At 33.2% G+C, this 22883-nt stretch overlaps 2 protein-coding genes across 2 annotated transcripts; both read left to right on the top strand.

Annotated features, from left to right (window-relative positions):
- The first annotated feature begins 333 nt into the window (after nucleotides 1-333).
- Nucleotides 334-5785, top strand: LOC127871115 (latent-transforming growth factor beta-binding protein 2-like). Its single transcript, XM_052413825.1, has 6 exons — nucleotides 334-467; nucleotides 810-938; nucleotides 2937-3037; nucleotides 3407-3559; nucleotides 3693-5180; nucleotides 5422-5785. The coding sequence occupies exons 1-6, from the start codon at nucleotides 414-416 to the stop codon at nucleotides 5531-5533; spliced, it is 2037 nt and encodes a 678-aa protein (XP_052269785.1). The 5' UTR covers nucleotides 334-413; the 3' UTR covers nucleotides 5534-5785.
- Nucleotides 5786-8236: 2451 nt separating this feature from the next.
- Nucleotides 8237-12217, top strand: LOC127871122 (neurogenic locus notch homolog protein 1-like). The gene is made up of 6 exons (XM_052413839.1): nucleotides 8237-8337; nucleotides 8529-8657; nucleotides 8870-8961; nucleotides 10617-10739; nucleotides 11185-11829; nucleotides 12156-12217. Exons 1-6 carry the CDS (start codon nucleotides 8287-8289, stop codon nucleotides 12175-12177), a joined length of 1062 nt encoding a protein of 353 aa, XP_052269799.1. The 5' UTR covers nucleotides 8237-8286; the 3' UTR covers nucleotides 12178-12217.
- The last annotated feature ends 10666 nt before the right edge of the window (nucleotides 12218-22883 follow it).

The following is a 22883-nucleotide window of genomic DNA, read 5'->3' as shown; positions in this document are numbered from 1 at the left end:
CATTTAAGAACTTGCCTCAGCATCAATTTAAGATACGTAATGTAAAGCCAAAATCCAAGTAAAAGAGACACGCGCACCACCGCTTGCTACAAAATTATACAAAATAAGTAATGTTTGACCATGATGTGTGCAGAACTCTTGCAACGAATTTTTCCCTTTAATGGTTTAAATTGAACAATAAAATTATGATCATGGTTATCTGTGCCAAAGACATGGAATCAATTTGATTAAAACGTGTGTTTGTTTTACCGTCCGTACATCACCTAAATTAACGTTTTTATGACCCAGTTCAAGATTTAATAGGTATATTGCATTTGACTTCGACGCAATTGAAAAAAACGCAAGGTTTTATAAACGCTTGTTCTTATAAGACATCATTTTTATTTTTTATTTGAGCGTTAGTATTGTATATTATGAAGTCAGTACTTTGGAACATTATTTTTATTCCAGTTATTTTCGTTAGCTGTGTAAGTAACTAATTTTTTTTAAAGATAATATTATAAGCAATTCATTTTGTGTATATCTTTAATAAACATATCCTATAAATGTATGAATTTGTATCAATTAGTCATATGTAAGGACAGTTATATGAATGTAAATATGTGTCTATGTATAATACTTGAGTAATAAGCTTTTGGAGTTCATATACATACTACTTGCAAAGGATCACGATGTTTAAGTGCGTTAAAACATGTAGGCATTTAAATATTAACACAATTTACAAAACGTGTACAATACGCAGTACAACTAAGTGTTCTAAGTGGAACTATGATTAATAGTATGATGTAATGTTTTCATTTTTCCTGCAGCAAGCGCAGCCAGACCAAAATGAAACAACACAAAAATGCGGAAACCACACGTGTCCTTTCTGGTCGACGTGTAATAACAACACCCAGTCGGGAGATATAGAGTGCGGTGCATGTAAAGTTGGATTCGTGGTAAGGTTTCATATCTATAGAAGTATCATAGTCGTTTTTAGTAGTTTGTATTACTATTTTGTTTTTTATTTTTTAATTTATGCATTTTTGCATTCGTAAAGAATTCGTATGAATAATTGAGAATATGATCTTCTTTGAGAAACGGAGCATTCAGACCAAATATACTGGACATTTTTCAGTAAAAGAATTCAATTTTATTTAGTGTTTGTATAATTAATCTGGTTGAAATCTAGCTTTGCAAATGATATTAATGGTATTTGGACGATGATACATTGGAAGTATTCTTGATGTTGATGAGATGTGTGTTGTTGCATTTTCTTTTAAATCCGATTGAATAAACATTACACATATGCAACGACTAATACATTCAAACACAACTATGATTGCTAACACGATGAAGGGAGAGAAGTAATTTTAAAATGAAGAAATCCCAGCAATTATTATTTAAATTTTATTTATTTTATTTTTTATTTTTTTCCGTTCGATATATTATATTCTCCTCGTCGATAGGTGTGTGTGGGTCGAGGGCATCGCACACAACACCGTACATATTTTGCATGCAATGTGTGCATATAACAACACATTATATACATTTTACAATAAAAACGCTTTTACATATCAGTGTAAGCAAAATTTGTATTGTTAAATAATTGGTTAAAGTCTCTTATCACAACTACCGGAGAAGAGGTGACAAAAGATCCCAGTCTTTGCTTTTAGGCAAATCGGTAAAATAATTAATTTCGTTAAGTATATGGCAGTGCAGGGACAGGTAAGATTTTGCTCCCTTAAACGCTGGTCAAGTTTTTTGCATATTACAATTATAAATGAAAACAAAACAAAAACTACATTTAAAGAACTATTTGTATTTGCATGTCCCAGTATAAAGGAAGGCATGTTAAGAAAATTCAAAAAATGATAACATCCAGAAAACAATTCTGTTATTAACTGATTGACATGCTTACATTCCCAAAAATATGTTGAATAGTTTCACGTTCAGTTTCACAATAGGTACAGATGTCTGTAGTGGAATATCCAATTTTAAATAAAAATTAGTTTGTATCCAAAATTTTATGTACAATTCTATATTAAAACCACTGTAAATTGGTATCCCGAGTAAAATTAAATGGCATATCAAAAATGTGTCTCCATTCTTTTGTTTCAATATATTTAAAAATATTCGACAATTTAGCTATACACACTGGTGAAGACTCTTTTTTTGTAATTATAACAAACATTGGTTTTGTATCCTTTGCGTTTTTTAAGATGGATCGCAGACTAATGGGGATAAACGGCTTCAAAAAATAATTTCATGAAAGCTTCTGACTTTCATGTACCTTGTCACTGTATTAATAATATCTAGGAAATGTAGGTAGTTTGGATGGAAGTTATATACTCTGCAAAATTCATCATAACAGTACATGATAAGATGTTCAGTATTATGCATTAAGTCTCAAACAAAATGAACGCCTTTTTCGAACCATGAATTAAAAAATACACTTCTGTTAACAATAGTTATGTCTTGGTTATAAAATATAGGATTTTGAACCAGAAGCTGATTTTTAAATGGTTATTTTTTAACAAAGTTCAACAAATGACTTTAATGTAATTTTCCAAAATCCTGTTTATCAAGTCTTCAAGATAGTGACGTCTACAGTTGTATAATTCATGAAAATCTATCATGGTATTTACAATATTTATCCATTAACAATTACCAGTAACAATTATACGGATCCATGAGAATTTAGAGAGCTAAAAAAAGAGTTCAAATTTTTCATCTTTGAACCGCCTTTTGTATTTTTTTTTATAACATATTGTTTTGCTAATACGAGGTTTGCCATTCAATTATTATATTTGTTTAATCATTTTAGGTTCTAGATTAAACATATGTGTGGGTGTCCTAATTCTGCCGAACATTTTTCTATTTATTGTCAATAATATGCTTTCATCATGTTCAGACATGTGAAATAAATACCTTTTCTACGCTTCATTGATATGCAGGGCGCTAATTGTACGGACAGAGATGAGTGTACATTCCTAAGCTATGATCCGTGCGCTCGATTTGGGACAGGTATTTGCGTCAACACGCTGGGTGGATTCAAGTAGGTATCAATTTGTTTCTTTTTACAAAACGAAGCAATAACAATGTATACACATATATACATCAATAAATATTACACGAATAAGTGTAAAATCCGATGAATTTGGTGTATTCAATATTACAAAAAACAATATTTCGATTTGCCAGTGTTAAGTTTAGCTTAACTTCAATTAACTCAAAAAATTATTAACGTTGCCACGTAAGTCGATAGAAATATTCTTAGATGTTTAGATATCAACAAATGAATACCAATTATAAAAAAACAATGCAATTATCAAGCACCGTCATGTTATGTAAAGAAAGATTTTGGAGCATACATTTTCATATTTTTATAAATCCGTTGAATTACATCCTGAAAATGTACATACAGCTGTTCCTGCTTAGTGGGATGGACTGGTCCGAGGTGTCAATTTTTGGACGAAAACGTCACCGCTTCTGAACGAGCCTGTCTTCCTGGCTACGTGAATCAAGTATATAATGACACATATGGTGAATGCCAAGATTTTGATGAGTGCGGAAATAGGCAAGACAAATGCATTTATTTCTTAAATAATTTCTTCTTAAACTTTACTCATATATGTCGGTTAACCTAACTATAGATATACATATACACTTACATATTGGCTACAAATATTTCTGGAATATTTTATTCACAGTAGCACCAACACATGTGGTCTACACCAGCACTGCGAAAATAATGTTGGTAATTATAAATGCGGCTGTGACATCGGCTGGGAAGGCGTGCACTGTACAAAAGATATTAATGAGTGCACTAGGGCAAACATCTGTGGGATGCACCAAATCTGTGTCAACAATGATGGAAGCTACTCGTGTATTTGTGATATCGGCTGGATGGGAGTCATTTGCACAGCGGACATTAATGAATGCAACAACAACAGCTTGTGTGAAATAAATCAACATTGTGTGAATTCCATAGGAAGCTATGCTTGCGAGTGTGACATTGGATGGCACGGTAGCAATTGCACAGACGACATTGATGAATGCTATAATGCAAGCCTCTGTAATTCTCATCAACATTGCATCAATACACTTGGCAGTTATTATTGTAATTGTTACAGCGGATGGGAAGGATTCGATTGCAAAAACGACACAAATGAATGCAATAATGAGAATGCTTGTTCTTTACATCAGCGTTGTCTAAATACGTATGGAGGTTATCGGTGTGACTGTGACAACGGCTGGACTGGACCGCACTGTGATCTGGACGTAAATGAATGCGAAACAATCAGTCCTTGTACCAGGTACCTTACCAAGTGCGTTAACGACCCTGGAAGTTACCATTGTGAATGTCTCACAGGATGGGACGGAGTGAATTGCACAGACGACATTGATGAATGTCTAAATACCAGTATGTGTGGAGCCCATCAAAACTGTATTAATAGTCTAGGAAGTTTCTTATGTCATTGTGAAACTGGCTGGGAGGGAGTCGAATGTTCTATTGACATTGATGAATGTGCAAATGGAAGCGCTTGTGGACAAAACCACTATTGTGTCAATACAGAAGGCGGCTTTAGTTGTGGCTGTGATCATGGATGGGATGGGGACAACTGCACGAAAGACGTAAACGAATGCTCAAATACCAGTATATGCGGACCAAACCAACACTGTGTCAATACTTTAGGTAGCTACATTTGTCATTGTGATTTTGGCTGGGAGGGTTTCAACTGCTCTGGTGACATTGATGAATGTGCTAATACCAGTATGTGTGGGCCACAACAACACTGTGTAAATACTGTCGGTGGCTACAGGTGCGACTGTGACATTGGCTGGAAGGGAGACATATGCGACATCGCCAGTATTGAATGTACAAATGCAACTGTCTGTGGCTTGCGTCAAATTTGTTCAAGCACCAACGGTAGCCTCATTTGCGTGGAAAGTAAACTGGTCATCAATTCAACAGCAGCTTCGACCAGAGCCTCAGATGGATTAAGACCTTCTAATGAGGACCCTGGAAGAAATCTTGATGGAGGACATATGCATATTGTACAAAGCTTTGGCAACAAGAGGGAAAACTCGGAGAACCAACAAGAAACTGAACTTAACATTGTTCTTGGCTCAGTATTTGGCACTGTAGCCTTCATTTCCGGATTTATTGTTGCGCTGATTGCATATAGAAAATGCAGGTATTAAATTCGCTATTTAAATGTTTACAGATTATGTAAACACCATATCATGATGAACATATTGTATTTTTTATGTATAAAATAAACAATAAAATTTTTATTTTTATCTTTTGATATCAATAGTTTATCGGAAGTTTGTTTTGTTCACAATGCGATCATATTTACATAAAAAGAGTCATGCGTTATTGATTATATATCTATACCAATATGTATATTTAAATATGACGTTCATATTTTGTAGCAAGAAGCAAAAGGTGGGTTCTGCGAAAGAAAATAATAATCTGGAAGCGGGTGGTACGAGCCTTGCAAGGGTGTTCATTATCGACAAAGATGGTCGTTTCAAAACAGCTTAAACAGAATGTGTATTTATTATGTCTATATTTGTAGTTCAGTGATGTAGTGCAAAGTTCCTTCACCTATCATCCGTATCTTTAACTGACAGAACTGACATGGATCGTATATGTTTTGTTCATGCGATACAACAAGGGATACACGTTTAAAAACTCTTTTGTGTTTAAAAATAAGGATTAATGTCATATGGGATGGGGGCATTATAATGCCTGAAGTTTACATATATTTACATTAAATAAATGACAACGAAAGACGATTTGTTGTTTAATGATAGCTTTTGTTTCGCCGATTGAACTCTTGGAGTATGAGTCTTATCTTGCTCACTTATTTCCCTTTATCAAGCAAGAACACACGTTTATTTGACTTATTTTACTGAGTTCTTTAGTTTAAAATTATATATTTTTTATTTAATCCATTTCTTTAACAATGTTAAAATCTTTTAAATTAAAATATAGATAAGCAGTAGATCTAAATGAGCACAATTCTGAAGAGGAATCATAAATATGCATATGTTCATCTTTTTACGTAACTAAGCCCAGAAAGTCTCCTTCTGACGGTTTTTTGTTATTGTGATTGTCAGTTGAAATAAATGCCTGGGTATTGTTTTGTACTGAATAAGTATTATAGTTGTAGTCAACATACTAAATATAGTTACCGCAGATTTATTTATAAAATAGCAACATCTAAATAAATGTGTAGCTGTCCCTTTAATTTGATCAAATGACTCCAATCAATACCAAGTCAAAGTGGGTTATGGTAAATATGCAGTACATGTGTTATTATTTGAAGGATTTATTTCATTTAAGTAACAACCACTGTACCTCGCAATATACATGGTTTTGTTGTATTAATACGTCGAACGTCCGATCCGTCTTTTGTTTTATAATGATCACACTGCCGTCACAATCGTAAGTACCGCAATTAAATACTTTTGTAAAGGCCTTAACATGTTGGTTATTTTAAGTAATTGACACAGTGAAGAATATGCTTTTTATAAATTTCTGTTCAAACCTGTGTTTAATAAGTCATGATACAAGTGAACGAGAATAAAGTAAAGAGGATAAACTTAAGTTCCTGGTTGAAAACGTTCATCTTTTCAACGGCTTTTGAACCAAAAATATCACTGTTCGTTTTCGTTCATTTAGCTTCAGATTGACGAGTCCAAGCATTCAATTGACGTTAATACTTTTACTCGATCACACATTTCATTGCTAGCAACTGTTTAACTTGTGTGAATAAAAATGCCAATTCATTTTTCCGCATATCCAAAGCACAGCAGTCTTGATAATTATACCAGACATCTTGTGTGGAAATATAACATGATATGGTCCTTACTCAACGTCTTGTAAAATGGCCAACGGAAAAAAACAATTGTGCTTGCAAAGTTAGATTCACGGTCGGAAGCATTTTCTCTTAAACATGATTGACCAATTTATCATTTACTTAAACAAAACTGACTCTTCCAATAAAACATTTCATTGCTGTGCATGCAATTAAAGCTCTTATGTTATTGTTTAATAGTTCTCGTATATCGTTCCTTTCTGCTTAAATCAAGCAGTTTATCTGAGTAAATTCATAACGCCAACTTTTACAACAAATACAATATATTATAACCATATAGAATTATTGTTCTCCCACGTGTCATTTACGTGTTGAATGTGATCTTTTTATTATTCATGTGAATGTATCCCATCAGGGAAATGCATGCCAAGACGATTTGGATGAGTGTGCACCTTGACTTCCTTGTCGCAACCGATGCCCTTGTATTAATACGATTGGCAGCTTCAGGTTAGATGTAAAGAAGTCCATCTACGCCAAAGAGTCATCAAGTTCATAGCAAGGGTCATTGTTGCTTCAGCTCCTGGAATAGTGTTTTGCTTGACTGGCTTTGGAATTTCATACATAATATTCAAAAACAGTTCCGAGGCAACTGGAAATTGTATATCGCCAATTGTTTACCTTTGTTTGACATATCGTTATGTGTTCTCATGTTTTAACATTTCTTTAAAGGTGATGCTTCTTTCAGTGGTAGACGACACAATACTGTTACCTCGGTAACACATCCTTGCTTTTTAACGATATTTGTAGGCTAGATGCCGAAATAGACATATATAGAAGTGAAGAAAAGTTGAAAACATAGTTGTTGTCATTATTACGATGTCGCTCTCCTTGATCTTTGTTTACATATACTCCAGAGTTTAAAAAAGACTGTAAATTTATTAATAATAAACTGCCGGCAAATACTCAAGGTTAACTGATTGTGTTACGTACATATACTAATGAGTACATGGCAGGTAAAAAAATTAATTCTTATGTGTAGGTTGATACTTAAATTAACTCTAGTCATATTAACATTGATTCTCTCACTTATGTAGTGTTTTGTGATTTAATTGAATTACTCACTGACCTTTCAAAAGGTGTTACATTAAAGTCTTTGGCATTTCAAATTATTATCATTGATAAGCGAATAATCCATAATCAAACGTGACATACGGCTGTCGCATTAACCGTATCACTTGCTGATATATCTGTATTTCCTCCAAAGCATCGATTTTGTAAATATTTAAACATTAAGCACAAACCTCAATAGCTAATCAAAAGTCAAAGGAAGTGATTAAACTTGGTCGGTTCCGGGTTAAGGTATTAACATTTCTGTATTTATTAAAGTATCACTTTAACTTTATGTTAATACCTGTTTTACCATATTACCAAAGTCATCAGTCATCTATTGCAACATTCCGAATAAGAAATTGCGATGTCTATTTATGTTTATTTAATATTTAGCATCGTCCATATAGTTAACACGGTAAGTAAATTGTATCGTTTGTTTTAAAGTCTTATTTGAAAGTTTTAACCTAATATCTTTAATAAATTAAAAGCGACTTTATAATTACGAAACATTTGTAAATTATTATAATATCCTCAACAGTTTGTGTAATAAAGCTGTGTTTATTGTTTGTAAAATTTATCAACTATTTTACATTATCAATTCAACAGATTCCCAGTGTAGACTATAGGAACCAGTATCCTGATATTCCATGTGGAAACTTGACATGTTACGGGCCCTTTACAGCCAAATGCGACTTGAACGATTCTCGCCCATGCAGATGCCTGGTTGGATTTATGGTATATATTGTTTAATAAACGTAACATATAAATACGCTCACTAGCTTGTATAACCCTTTTGTTAGGAAGCTAAGATTTTAAAATCAGTTCTGCCTAACTCCCAGATGAGTTTGTACTATGCTTTGTAAGTATTAATTATTATTTACTTTTACTTTCTTTTAATATTTATGCGTGGTTAAATAACCAATTCACTTTGTCTAAATTGTTTATAGGGAAACACTTGTAGAGAAGACGAAAACGAATGCACGAAAGGATATCCGTGTATAAATCGAGGGCATTGCATAAACACAATCGGGAGTTTCAGGTAGAACTTTTATTACTATGGCCGTTACAAACCAATAATGATTTAATAACTTGTGTTGCACTAATAATTTCCCATACACTTCTTGTACCTGTATTTTCATTTTTATTTTGTGTGTTAAATATTATCAAAATATTCTTTGACAATCAAACATTTAGAAGTATATGTAATATTTAAGGTCAAAAACGTTGACGTGGTATTTACCTGGCAAGATTTTATTTAAAGTCATATTTGTACTGTATGAAATAGTATAATAATATCACATATTAACTATTAAGTCAATATGGATCAATGCGACCGACGTCAATTCGAAGTGTTTAAATGTGTTGACGTCAACGAAACTGACGTTTTCCGCACAAAGAAGGCGGAGTGCTAAGTTATGATTATGTGGGGAGTATTTAATGGTCTTTTGATCTGATGATTGTTATCAAACCTCTCTGATGCTCGCACTTATACTGTAATTCCTATACATTGGTACTTCAAAACGTATTGTATTACCTCAATTACCAACACTTTGCTTAAATATGTTTTATGAAATATTTCATAATGAAAAACATGTGAAAACTCTGATGAAATTTGACCAATTTTTCCCAATTTTTAAATGTTTCATATATTAATTTTGTGTTTGTCGAGAAGGAAAAATATATGCGCACCAAAAGGTACATAAGGTGAAATGCCGGGCATACTATTTATTTATGTTAAATACAATACATTCAGTCAATCCTATGACTCTAGTTTCATTTGCTTAACGTTGGTAAGACTTAACCTGAGGCAGTAAATGTTTATATCATTTGGACACTACTTAATTTTTGGACATTCGCGCCACGACGGTGATTTATTTTAGTTTCTGTACTTTCTGTTATGCGCTTACAAATGCGCATTATAGCCATGGAAAGTCGCCCAAAGTGTGCGATGTTATCGGAGGGGGGGGGGGGGGGGGGTATTTATCACGACACTAAAAAGAACGCCGCGGATATTGGTGCAGATTACAAAGGTACTCATGTAAAGTACTTAGGATAATAAATCTGGTATGCCACCGCGTTAAAGCGCGATGTGTTTGATCACAGTCGTCGAGCGCACATGGTTTTGATGTTGGGAAATGACGTTACCCCATTTGCATGAAAAGACAATCACCTTGTACGCAGCGGTGGCTTCGTGATTGGAGTATCACAACGGTACTTGTAAATCGGCCGCTAACTGTTTGAAAATTATATTTTCATGTTAATTCGGAAGGGGTAATCAAGTGATAGTCAAGATGGCGACGCCAATGCAGAGAGCGTTAATGTCCGCTATTTTATACGCTTTTTTGTTTAAAGTGTTACAGTTTGTTTAAAGTGTTAATGACGCTTACTTTCAGGCAGTATTAATAAAAAGGTGATTAGCATTTATTTCGTTTTAAATTTCGTACATTTTCTTAGTCAAGCTGTAATTAGGTCATCTCTCTGAGAAATTTCGCAACGAATAAAGTCGAGATATAGAGCGAATATTAATACGATATAAACGCTAGAAACTTTCTTGCTGATATGGCAGGAAAGTGAGCGGCATTTAAAAACTATATACAAGTAATAAAAGGTATACAACGGCGCAAAATAACTGCCTCGAAATAGACGTCGCCATCTTGACTGTCACGTGATTACCCCCTATGTTATTTATTTCAGTTGTAACTGTCTAAGAGGTTGGGCTGGAGACCATTGTCAACTTGAGACCGGAGATCCACAAGAATGTATGCCAGGTTGGAGTCTACCGAGATGTACGCACGATTTGGATGAATGTCTTAATACGTGAGTCAATTACATAATTTATGATACAAAACTTAAACCTCTACTGTGTATAATATTTGGTGTATTGCTATCAGTAACTCCGTTTTTAGTCTTAAGTAACAACTTATTTTGTCTTGTATCAAGGTATTCATTATCATGAATTATAAGTTGAGTGTGAGGCTCGTTAAGCCTCTCAACGTGTTTCAAAACACCTATAGTTTACATTTACCGTTCCATGCAATTTGATTGGTAATCTGGTCTTTCATTAAAAACATGGTAATGGTAACTCAACTGTAAACCCTGTTAAGGAGTTGATGAGTATATAATTTCGTATATTTACGTAATCAGACTTAACGGCATACAAGAGGATAATAACGCGAATGTTAATCCTTCAATGTATTTATTACCTCAATGTTATTCAGTACAAAAAAAATAAAAACCGAAAGCTGTTTCTTTGTTGCTTCAGGTCACTGTATACATGTGCGGAAAATCAACATTGTCTTAATACACGTGGAAACTATACCTGTGAGTGTAATGCTGGTTGGAAAGGAATTGGATGTCTCGAGGACATAGATGAATGCGAATCTTACATGTGCAAAAACAATGGAACTTGTGACAATACTCGTGGATCTTTTATCTGTCAATGCCAAGACGGATGGCGGGGATATGATTGTGCAGCAGATGTAGACGAATGTCTGACGTCCAGCTGCAAGAACAACGGGTCGTGTATAAATACAAATGGGTCGTTTAGTTGTCAATGTCAACATGGTTGGGATGGCTATAGTTGTGCGGATGATGTGAACGAATGCTCTGCAAGTCCCTGTTATAGCAACGAAACGTGTATAAATACAAATGGTTCGTTCCGCTGCCAGTTTTATGAAAACTATGATCATAGAAACGAAACTGTAGCTGATTTTATTGACAAATTAAATTTGACCGATAGAGATGTTGGTGTTGTTCCTGCCGATGAACGTATATACAATGACAATAAGGACAAAACATTGCCTAAAGAAAACATCGGCATTGCAATGATCAGTGCAGGGTCTGCCTTAGGAACCATAACGTTACTGGTTGGAATTCGAATAACATATATCACTTTTCAGAAAAGACGGTAGGTTTTATGAAATCAAGTAAAAACGGTATATCGTTTAAATGTTAATTACAATTATGCGGGTCTGTTATGAATTATATCGTCTTGATTTTGTCTTTCGTCAGTAGAATAGTGTCGATGATGTTCATGCTACATATAGGATCTGGCACGAGTTGTCATATCATACCATATGTTATTAAACGAGTTCAGGCATTTTCTTAGTAAGCGAGCCTTTGGCCTTTGTTAGATAAAAATATTCGTAATGGTTATATTTAACTGGAAAACGGTATAGGGTGTGATAAATTTATATTTGCTTTGTAGAAATTATTGATTAACAATTATTTCAGAGTCGCTCCGACAAACGCTTGAAGACATCTTAAACGAAGAAATCATAACAACCACGTGTGTCATATCGATTGCTTTTTTATTTTTAATAAACTCATTCGAATATCTGAAGACTTTGTTGTTGTTTTTTGGAATGATAGTTTTTACTATATCAATCGTTTACCTTATTTATTTTCTACAATGCTCGCAACATAAAAAAGCAATTTATGTAAACTCAAACAACATTAGCCTTCGACATGACAGATATACATAATATATTCAATACTGCAAATTGTATTTACAAAAACGGTTGTAATATCCACCCATCTAATAGTATATTTTAAAACACATACTTGTTTTAGTTTGAAGCTCTTCGTTCGAAAAATAGCTGACTCAGAATACAAAATCAACGACTCAACATTAAGATAGTAGGATTTAGACCAATACTATTTAAAACATATTTGCTTTCTCAGGTCATTCCCAGACATAACCTGTGTAATCGCTTAAGAAAATTATATTCATTAATCCGTTGGAGCTGTAATAGCTTCAATTTATTACTTTGGTAATTCATTACAACATTTCAAATATAAGTATTTTTATTTTCTTATATCGTTATGCATCTCGCGAGTGGGTGCTAAGTATTCCCCGCAACCATCTTGACCGCTGTTACGGAGATTTTACAAATGAAATACCTGAAACACTAAGCGTTCATAGACGGCACGATGCCAATATTGATGTAATGTTCAGTTTTGTCTCAAATCCGGAAGAAAAACTAATTTTTGTTTTCTGTATTGATGTGTTAAAGCATTTATAATGATCATAGAATCAAATCCGTCCGCATCAGAACATAAGCAATAACTCAACAGTATTTTCAGACCGCAAATAATACGAATTAACCTCATTTTGCGCAATCTTATCGGGATATGCGGTAAGCCCTCGTATAACAGTCTTCAATTGATGATATAAGTATGAGGATTTCGTCTCACCATTGAACAAATAAAAAACAATTAACCTTCTTTTGTGTTGTAAGCTCATGTCAAATTCACGAAACCGAGTTAATGTAATACCACATATGTTGGGAACTGTAACATTTATATTGCATGATAAACATGCCTACTGACAATTTATATACACCCTTTCATATCAGCACAAAAGTAAAAATAATTTACGTGTCACATTTAATATAAAACAGTGTACCTTCTCTTGAAAACAAGTATGCCAACGTTTACCTTCTACAACAAGCCGGTATGATCGGAAAATTCATTAAAATGCTTGCTACCTATACTTCCTTGCAAGATATGAGTGTAACTTTTTAGTTTTTTACATATTATAAATAATTCGGTAAATAGTTTTGCCTAAAATTTAACTTAGCAACAATCATGTTAAATTTAATGGTAAAATCAACATTTAATTAAATGCTTGGGCAAAATACAGAATGTTCTTCCGCAAAGATATCTAACAAATATACAAGCACAAAATAATTGCGTGTTTACAGTGTACAATGAAGTTTAAAAAAGGCATACATACATGAATTACTACGAGTTTACTATATATGCTGATTACTTGATCAAAAGTGATTAAATTCGTACCTCGTCCGTGTCATTACATGTTAGTTAAGAAAGCGAGTTCATAGAAACATTACTAAATTAAATTTAGCATTTTAAGGATTAAACCAATACTCAGTGTTTACCTACACATATATAACGTTTATAATTGAACATCGGCTATTAATCAAATTGACTTTGATAATTGCCTTAGAATACAAAATATTATGAGATTGAACCGAGTTGATGGCTAGCCAATAGTCACAATTACCCCATAATTAATCACAAATCAACACGCGTCTGATACAATCTCAAGTCAATGGTGTTATTCGAACAGAAAATGGAAACGTTAATGCAAAAACGTGAAGCAAACATCGAATACATTACCCATTATTGTTGTGTAATGATTTTAAATATACACAATAAGAAACAACAAGTGTCACACAAATTTCACAAGAAGTCAGAAACATGTTACAACATGTCGCTATAGGAACAATTTATAGTGGCATTGCATGTCTAAATTCTTATTATTGTGCATGACATGAACATTGCTTTTCTATTAATTGTGTTATACTTGACAAAAACTATGTTAACACCCTTAAGATTTTTCAAATCTCGGTCGTAAAATTATTTTGGTATTACTATTATTTACTTAATAAAGAGTATTTGTATATTGCTATAAGTCACTATGTTAAATCCATAACCATGAAAGAAAAACCTAAATAAAAAACTCGTTAAACCTGTGTTCTGTGTATGCCGAGTGTCAACTTTTGCTATGCACATTATTTAAACGATGCACTTTTTGTAAGGACTTCTTGTTTCTAGTAAATGTAATTGTTGTAATTTCTAAACGTTACTTTATAGTAAATATATCTTATTATATACGCAGAACATAATAATAATTCGTTTAATATATAGATAATGATATCTCACAATAGTGGTTTGTTCACGAAGATACGCCGTCAATAAAGCCATTCCTGTATAGATCAATCGTTGGGGTGATTTATTATCACTCAATATTTACCGTGATATAGTGTTCAAAAATCTGTATTACTATGTTTGTAACTTCTGCAACGTTTTAGAAGACTCCACCCAAGCTTGACAATACTAGCCCCTTATCATTAGACATTGAACCATTATCTAGACACTGGCCATTAACGTTACGATACGATATGTTGAATCACTCTTTTTGAGTTATTTGAAAAACATTAAATGCTAAAAAAAGTTATGTTCCGTTCAACATTTAAGAGTTTAATTTATATAACAGTTTGGTATGTGACCGTAATTGTGACCCTTTTCCTAACAAGGGATGTCTTTAATCTGCGCAACTATTCGCTTTGGTATTATGAGTTCAATCCCGCGTTCGTCTTATTTATCGACAAAGTATGTCGGTAAATAGTGTGTTTGTGTGACTTTGGAAGAAGGGAAGTAAGAAGGTCCAACAAAATATGCTTATTACTTATGATACTGTCGTTGGGAACTCATTCATTGTGCACAGCTATGAAAAAAGTTGTATTGATGGATAATTATATTTGACTTTCAACCGTTTTTTATCTTGACATTTGACACATAGGCATGTGTCCTGTGCGTGATACGCATTAAAGACATATTGATATTTACGCTTGATTCGACAAAATTATACTATGAGCCAAGATTTATCTAAGACTCACCTGACCGCACAACGTTTAAATAAAACAATTGAGGATTAAACTTGTTCAAACGATAACTGAAATTAACACCTTCCCAAAATAATTCACAAAACCTACTAGTGTAAAAAATATGTTTCGGCTCAACATGCAATTCGAACTCATCAACAGTACGAGCAAATTTAAATTAGTTAACATCGCAATTTAATTACCTAATTACTAATTGAGTATGTATTAATTATTCATCGATGGCGTTTCGTACACATAATCGGAAGTTTTTGTTAGACATATTATTGCTACAAATGTTACAACTAAACTTATTAGACTTCTAATACTTCTTCTTATACTAATAGTATATTAGCATTATAACATGGCCCTCATTAATTTTCGCTTATCATTTGATATTGTCCGTAAGAAAATCGAAGAAAAACGACGATATGAATACATACTTTTGTTTCCCTCAAAGCTGGTTCATAAAGCGATCACTCCTTTTTTAAGCTGGTATCGTCATACAAAAGCTTAACGATATGCTGCAAAATGTGTAAATACAAATTGTTTATGATTCTTTTACAAAACGATCGTGCACCTAATGTATTCCTTAAGTTTAAATAGCATAAAAAACTAAGCAGTATACGCGTCTCAAACTACACAGAAACTTAACAGCAACCCATTCCAAGGCATAAGGCAATTAAACGGCATGATTGTGTAGCTTATATAGACGATTGCCTGGCTTCAAAGAGCACGAACAGCTGATCTTGTAATTGCAACGCCTATAAATAAGGATTGTTTCAAAGGATGGCACACGTTTGCTAGAAGTGAATTAGTCAATGTGGTTAATATTGGAGCCACGAATTCTTGCAAAAAAGATTGTGGGTTGTTTCTCTGACGATGAATTAACATACAATACAACAAATACGGCTGTTTTGAAATAAATGATGAAAGACCTTTACTTAAAGATATCATCGACATGTCATTGCTCGATTTTTTGAAACGACTTTTGAATCATAACGTTAGTGGTTGGTATTGGTTGAATTTAGAATTGCATACACAACTTCGAGCCAAGACATAATATTGCTGTTATACCTCCAAAATGGATTACCCGTGTTTTGCAAACTCAGTTACTGTAAATTGGCATGTAAATTAATGCTATACGAGTCTTTTCGTTCTAAAGTCTTTACATGAATCATATTATTGACAAATGTCGTATTGTAGTTGTATATTCTGTAAAGACATGCTTTAATTTGTGTCAAAGTTGCGCCAACAGACGCGTAATGATATTGTTAACCAAATAATGATGACAGCTATCTTACTAATATGTACTATATTTTTCATTTAGAGTATATTACGTTATATATTTTAGGGCCTTTTTATTTGCTGCGTTCGTTTATTATTAAAAGGTTTTTCGATAATCTTGTATTTCTTTGACAAAAAATAAAAACACTTTCTCCATGATTTATTTAATGTATCACTAAAACAAGACTAATACACTATTATTCAAAAACTGATACAATAAAAAGGAACAAAACGATAAATGGATTTTGTAACAAAGTGTTCCCACTCACTTCTCATCCCTACAATACAATATATTAGTCATCAAACTCAAAATGCATAGGCCTCCGATATGGGGTTATACAGAGTGTATACATCTGTACGCCAATTTAAATCAGACATACGAATGTTATATATCCATCAATATATCAGTACAAACATGTGTTTAAAATTCTTCAGTTGAAACAGGGATAATTGAAAGAAAACAATCAAAAAGATTATAATCTAAAACACAATAAGGGAATGTTGAGTATTGATGGTTATTTCAATAAACAAGAATGCTCAAATAAGAGGTATTAACCTTAAAAAATAGAATGCGGCGGTTATCAGCCAGTGCTGTGTTATCTCTTACTTATTGCTCAATAAATCTATATCCACATTTTAAATGCGCGTATGTTTTACTGTAATTGAACGTAAAGCTACCCCGTGAATGAATTCGAAGTCTTCCCCGCAACGCTCTCTTGACATGCATTATTGGGATTATTCGTTGATAAAGATTTAAAACTTTGGGCGTTATAGATATTTTCGAACGCTTGAACGCTCGCGTGTCAATATAGATGTATGTAAACAAAGCAATTATAAAATACGTCTTTATGTACTGTTGTATTCAAAGATTAATATAACTTTTTTGAACAAATATTTTCGCATCAGAACATAAGCAATAATTCAAAAATTTAAGTGGACCGCAAATTAAAAGAATTAATTTGTCTGTGCGTTATCTTATCGGGATATGCGGTAAGCCCACGCATAATATTCTTATACTAATTCTTCTATTGATAATTCAAGTGGGGGGGATTTCATGCCACCATTTAACTAATAAGCAGTTAAATTCCATTTGTATTGTACTCGCATGTCACACTAATGATCAAGGGTCAAAGTAATATCATTTAGGTTTTGGAATGGGATATGCCTACCGACAATGAATTTGCACTCGCTGACATAGCTTAAAAATTAAGAGTCCAATTTAATTTAAAACATATATAACCGTATTTGGGAAATACGTATATACGTAATATCCCTTTGCTACAAGCACGTATGATTGGAAAATGCATTTTAATAGAACATATTTTCTGAATTCTGTGTGTTTTTTAATGTTTTATTTGTTTGTAAAAAAGATGATTGAGTTCTTTTTTACATAGTATATGTACCAAACAGTTTTGGCTTCGATTTAACTGTTCATTAACCACTTTATCTTTAATATTGACATCAAAACTAATGTGCGTGAAAATACACAATTTATTAGAAATGTATTGAACTTTTACAGTAAATCTTACCAACGAAGAATGCCACACTACATTATTTGTTTACAATTTGTAATTGTATTGAATAATATAACTGATTTACTACGTTGTTGACTATATGTCGTTTCCTGGATCTAATTATTTCCATATCCATATCATGCCATGAAGTTTTCAAAGCAAGTCCACAGACATCTAACATAATATAAATAAGATATGTCAAACCATTAATACAGGTTAAAACAAAGAATCCACTGTTTCTACATATTATAAACAAATTTTAAATTAATTGAAGTACGAATGCACTCCAGCCGCAACATTAGAACCTGACATCCATTGAGGAAAGGTAACGTGCTATGGATATCACAATGCTAGATGTGACCTGATCAACTCCGTTCTTCATTGCATGTGTTGAACAGGATTCGATATAATAAATGTCCATCTTTTAAGATTACAGCAATTGTACCAGTGAAGTATAATAACCATCTAATACCATCATCACCATTTTGAACATTATAGCTAAAGCAATAATGTGAATGTCTTGTAATAAATAGTATATTATTGATAACAGTAACAATGCTAATTCACAAGAATTTGCATGTATTTTTTATGCTCCCGGTAGGGTGGCATATAGCAGTTGAACTGTCCGTCAGTCAGTATGTCAGTGTGCCAGTATGTCAGTCCGTCCGCCCGTCAGAAAAAAAACTTTAACGTTGGCCATAACTTTTTCACTATTGCAGATAGCAACTTGATATTTGGCATGCATGTGTATCTCATGGAGCTGAACATTTTGAGTGCTAAAATTTTAAACTGAACATCATCCTGCAAGGTCTAGGGTCGAAACAACAAATACAAGGGAAGTAATAAGCTTTAAATGGACATTATTACCTGCCCTGCCAACGTATATATTTTTTGTTGAATCAATCAAAGCGGCGCAGTAGGCGGCATTGTGTTTCTGACAAACAAATCGTGGAAAAAGATCAAGGTCAAGGTCATCCTTCAAGGTCTAAGGTCATAAATACAAATCAAAAGGAAGTAATAAGCTTTAAAGGTAGATAATTTTCAATATTAAACATGGCAACTTGATATTTGGCATGCACGTGTATCTCATGGAGCTGCACATTGCGTGGTGAATCTACAGTCACGGTAGTGGCTTTTAATTATTTACCACTAAAAATAGACGGTGGCTTATAATCATTTGCTACTAAAAATAGAGATTTGTTAGACACAATTATTTTCAAGGGAAGTAGTTTATATAATTATAAATATCATATAATATATTTCCTTACCCAGAATTTAACAAGGGAAGTAATAAGCTTTAATTGGAGATGATGTCTATACCTCCCAAATGATAAATAGAATTTGTATTTCTATTGTGTTTCCATGCTCGCAGACGAATTGCAGTTTAATTGTTACATTTACTATATTGTCAATGTGTACACTAAGCTTCACAACCAGTTATCATGTACGATTCAATATATAGCAGTATAAAGTGTTATTTTATTTATAAACTATCACATATCATGATGTATAATCGTATCTACACTTAAAACATGCTCTACAAATATCGAGTTAATATCTTAGTTTTTCCAGTTTTATTTTAGTGTAAGGTAGCAAGTCAGATGGACGGATGAAAAGAACGATTGACACACACGCATAGCCAAAGTCACTTTATTACAAATCCTGTACTTAAGTGACTCAAATATTTTGAAACGGTAACATTATTACAACCGATCCAGTTAAAATAGCGATGATTTTTCTGTAATGCTTTTTCTCAATAACATGCCTCTGAATAAAAGTTGATGGTTGAGAGAGTGATTAAAACAACAATATTTTTTTCAAATGGAAATTTTGAAAACAAAAATAATATCATGATACTATTTTGCCTCATAACTAAGTTATTCAAACACATCTTCAATTGTGTTTTGAAGTATCTTTAATCTCGAATAAACCAAATACTCAAGTTTCCCGGTACCAGAAGTTCCTGTATAATATAGCATTACAAAACAAAAACATAATGCTTTCAAAAATGAAAAAAAATATCTAAATAACCACGAAAACGGAAGTGATTACCATACAAGTATTGTGGTCCAAGAGCCCACCGGTGCTTATTGCAAGTTTTGAGGCCAAGAATTGTTTTTGTACATTTGAAAATGGTGTTTTATGTTCTTCCAGAAAACCCATTTCTTAAGTGTCACAGCCGTGCATATCTATGATTTTTTGGGTAAAATCACTAAAAATCGAAAGTTTTCCTGTTGATTTCGGGAATAATTAAATAAATAGAGATTTTCAGTCATGGGAATTTACCCGGGGTTTTGGGGTTATAAATGGGTATCAGAAATATTTCTGATAATTCAGTAAAAAAATTGTCCATGTATTATTTAAAAAAGGGGGTTAAAACCCACCAAATTTCGCAATTTTTAGCAGAATTTGCCCATTTTAACTTTTTTATTCTGCGAATTCTTTTTACCAAGTAAACAATTTCCAACATAGTTTTCTAAACAAGAGGGCCAAGATGGTCCTAGTTCGCTCACCTAAGAGGAGTCTGTTCATTTAATCTTTACCAAATGTCAAACTTTACCTAGCTTTTATCCAGACAAACATCCTGGTCAAGTTTCATCATTATTGAACCAAAACTCTGGCGCATGGAGTGTTTATGTTTTTGTAAGATTTAACCTGGTTACATATATTTTGAGTTGACCCCCCTAACCAAACATCAAACGTTGCTTACAAAAATAAATATTACGACCAAGATTCATAAAATCTGAAACAAAACTGTGACCTCTAGAGTGTTTACAAGGATTTTGTATAATATAATGAAAAATTGGACAATCTAAGGGCAATAATTATGGCATTAATTATGTGATTTTGCTCATTATCAAACTTGACTGAGATCTTTCAGCAACTTTGATAAAGAATGCTGGAGAATGTGAATGCTAGAGTGTTTACAAACTAAATGTGGACGGACGGACGGCGGACAAAGACCAATCCTAAAACCTCACCATAGCAATCAGATGAGCTAAAAAGTGTGTTTCACCGATCTGAGCCATTTTCCAACTTGTCCGAGAAATCAATAAAACCAATGTATTGACTAAGTTTCACGATGATTAGGCAAAAAATGTGACTATTATAGTGTTCGCTCACAAGGTTTCTCTCTAGTCACATTAGGAAAACTGCCCCACCCCCTGGCAGCCATGTTTTTGACTGATCGGGACCATTTGCGAACTCATCTGAGATATATATAAAACCAATCTTTTCAACAAATTTCATGATGATTGGGCAAATAATATGATTGTTCACAAGCTTTTATTTTCTATATAAATATAAGAAAACCTCCCCCCCCCCCGGCAGCCATGTTATTAAACTGACCGGAACCATTTTTAAACTCAACTCGTATCTAGGAAACAAATGTTCTGACCAAATTTCATGAAAATTGGGCCAGAAATGTGACTTCTAGAGTGTTCACATGTTTTCACTATATACATATAGAGAAAAATGCCCCGCCTACTGGCGGCCATGTTTTCTCACCGATCTGGACCATTTTGGAACTCGTCCGAGATATCAATAAAACAAATGTTTTGACCAACTTTTATAATGAATTGGCAAAAGATTCGACTTCTAGAGTGTTTACAAGGTTTTTCTATAGCCAAATAAGGAAAACTGCCCCGCCCACTGGCGGCCATGTTTTTCAACGGACCGGAACCATTTAAGAACTCAACCAACATCTCATTAAGGCAAACATTTTGACAAAGTTACATAAAGATTGGGCATGAAATGAGACTTCTACAGTGTTTACAAAGTTTTCCTTTTTTTGACCCAGCATGATCCAGTTTCGAACTCGATCGAGATATCATTGGGACAAATCTTCTGACCAAGTTTCATGACGATCGGACAATAAATGTGGCCTCTAGAGTGTTTATGAACAAATGTGGACGGACGGACGACGGACGGACGACGGACAAAGATCGGTCACAAAAGCTCACCTGAGCAACCAGGTGAGCTAAAAACACAAACATGGTCTCCTTGTTTCATTACACCAACGACGTTTTTAATCACCATCTATAAGTGATTTGGGGTGTAAATGAATAAAAGGATAAAAATCACAAACAAAACCGCTAATATCCGGAATAATTTGATTTAATTAGATTTATAAGACATGCGATCATTATAATAATCAAATATTGTTCGCATATATACAATTGCATATAAGATCACTCTAAACAGACAATGCAATGATCGCTGTGTGATTTTAAGTTAAAACCACTATTTATTTTTTACAGTTTATATAGGTTAAAAACCACTACATTTTAACTATTTTGGCTGTTTACGTCCATTTCAGGTTTTAGTTCCTAATTTTTACTCTAATGAAATAATTTTCAACATAGTAATCGACATTTGCAATTGTTGTATGAAAACCGCACAAATAAATCAGGTGAAATGACTCAAAATGCAAGAAAATGTAAAAAAAAGTTAGTGGTCTTAAACCTACAAGTACACTGTACTCATTGGAATGTGTTGTTTTGAGCTATGTTATTTGCATCTGTACTAAGACGAACAGTTTTTATTATTATCGTGATCACATGTGTTATGACTCTAACTATATCAAATTATTCCAGAAATCAGCAGTTTTGTGTTTGATTTCGTATGTCATTCAAAAATGTTCATGTTTCAATTAAATCAGGAGACCCTTTTGTGTGTTTTAATACAAAAGTTAGACTACTATTTTGAAAATTATTTCAGTTGAGTAAAAATTTGAGGAACTAAAGCCTAAAAAA

Source organism: Dreissena polymorpha, chromosome 3 (assembly GCF_020536995.1).
Source record: "Dreissena polymorpha isolate Duluth1 chromosome 3, UMN_Dpol_1.0, whole genome shotgun sequence".
In the NCBI taxonomy this organism is placed as follows: Eukaryota; Metazoa; Mollusca; class Bivalvia; order Myida; family Dreissenidae; genus Dreissena; species Dreissena polymorpha.
Note: the sequence above shows the minus strand (reverse complement) of the source record. Positions and strands in the feature narration are given on the sequence as shown.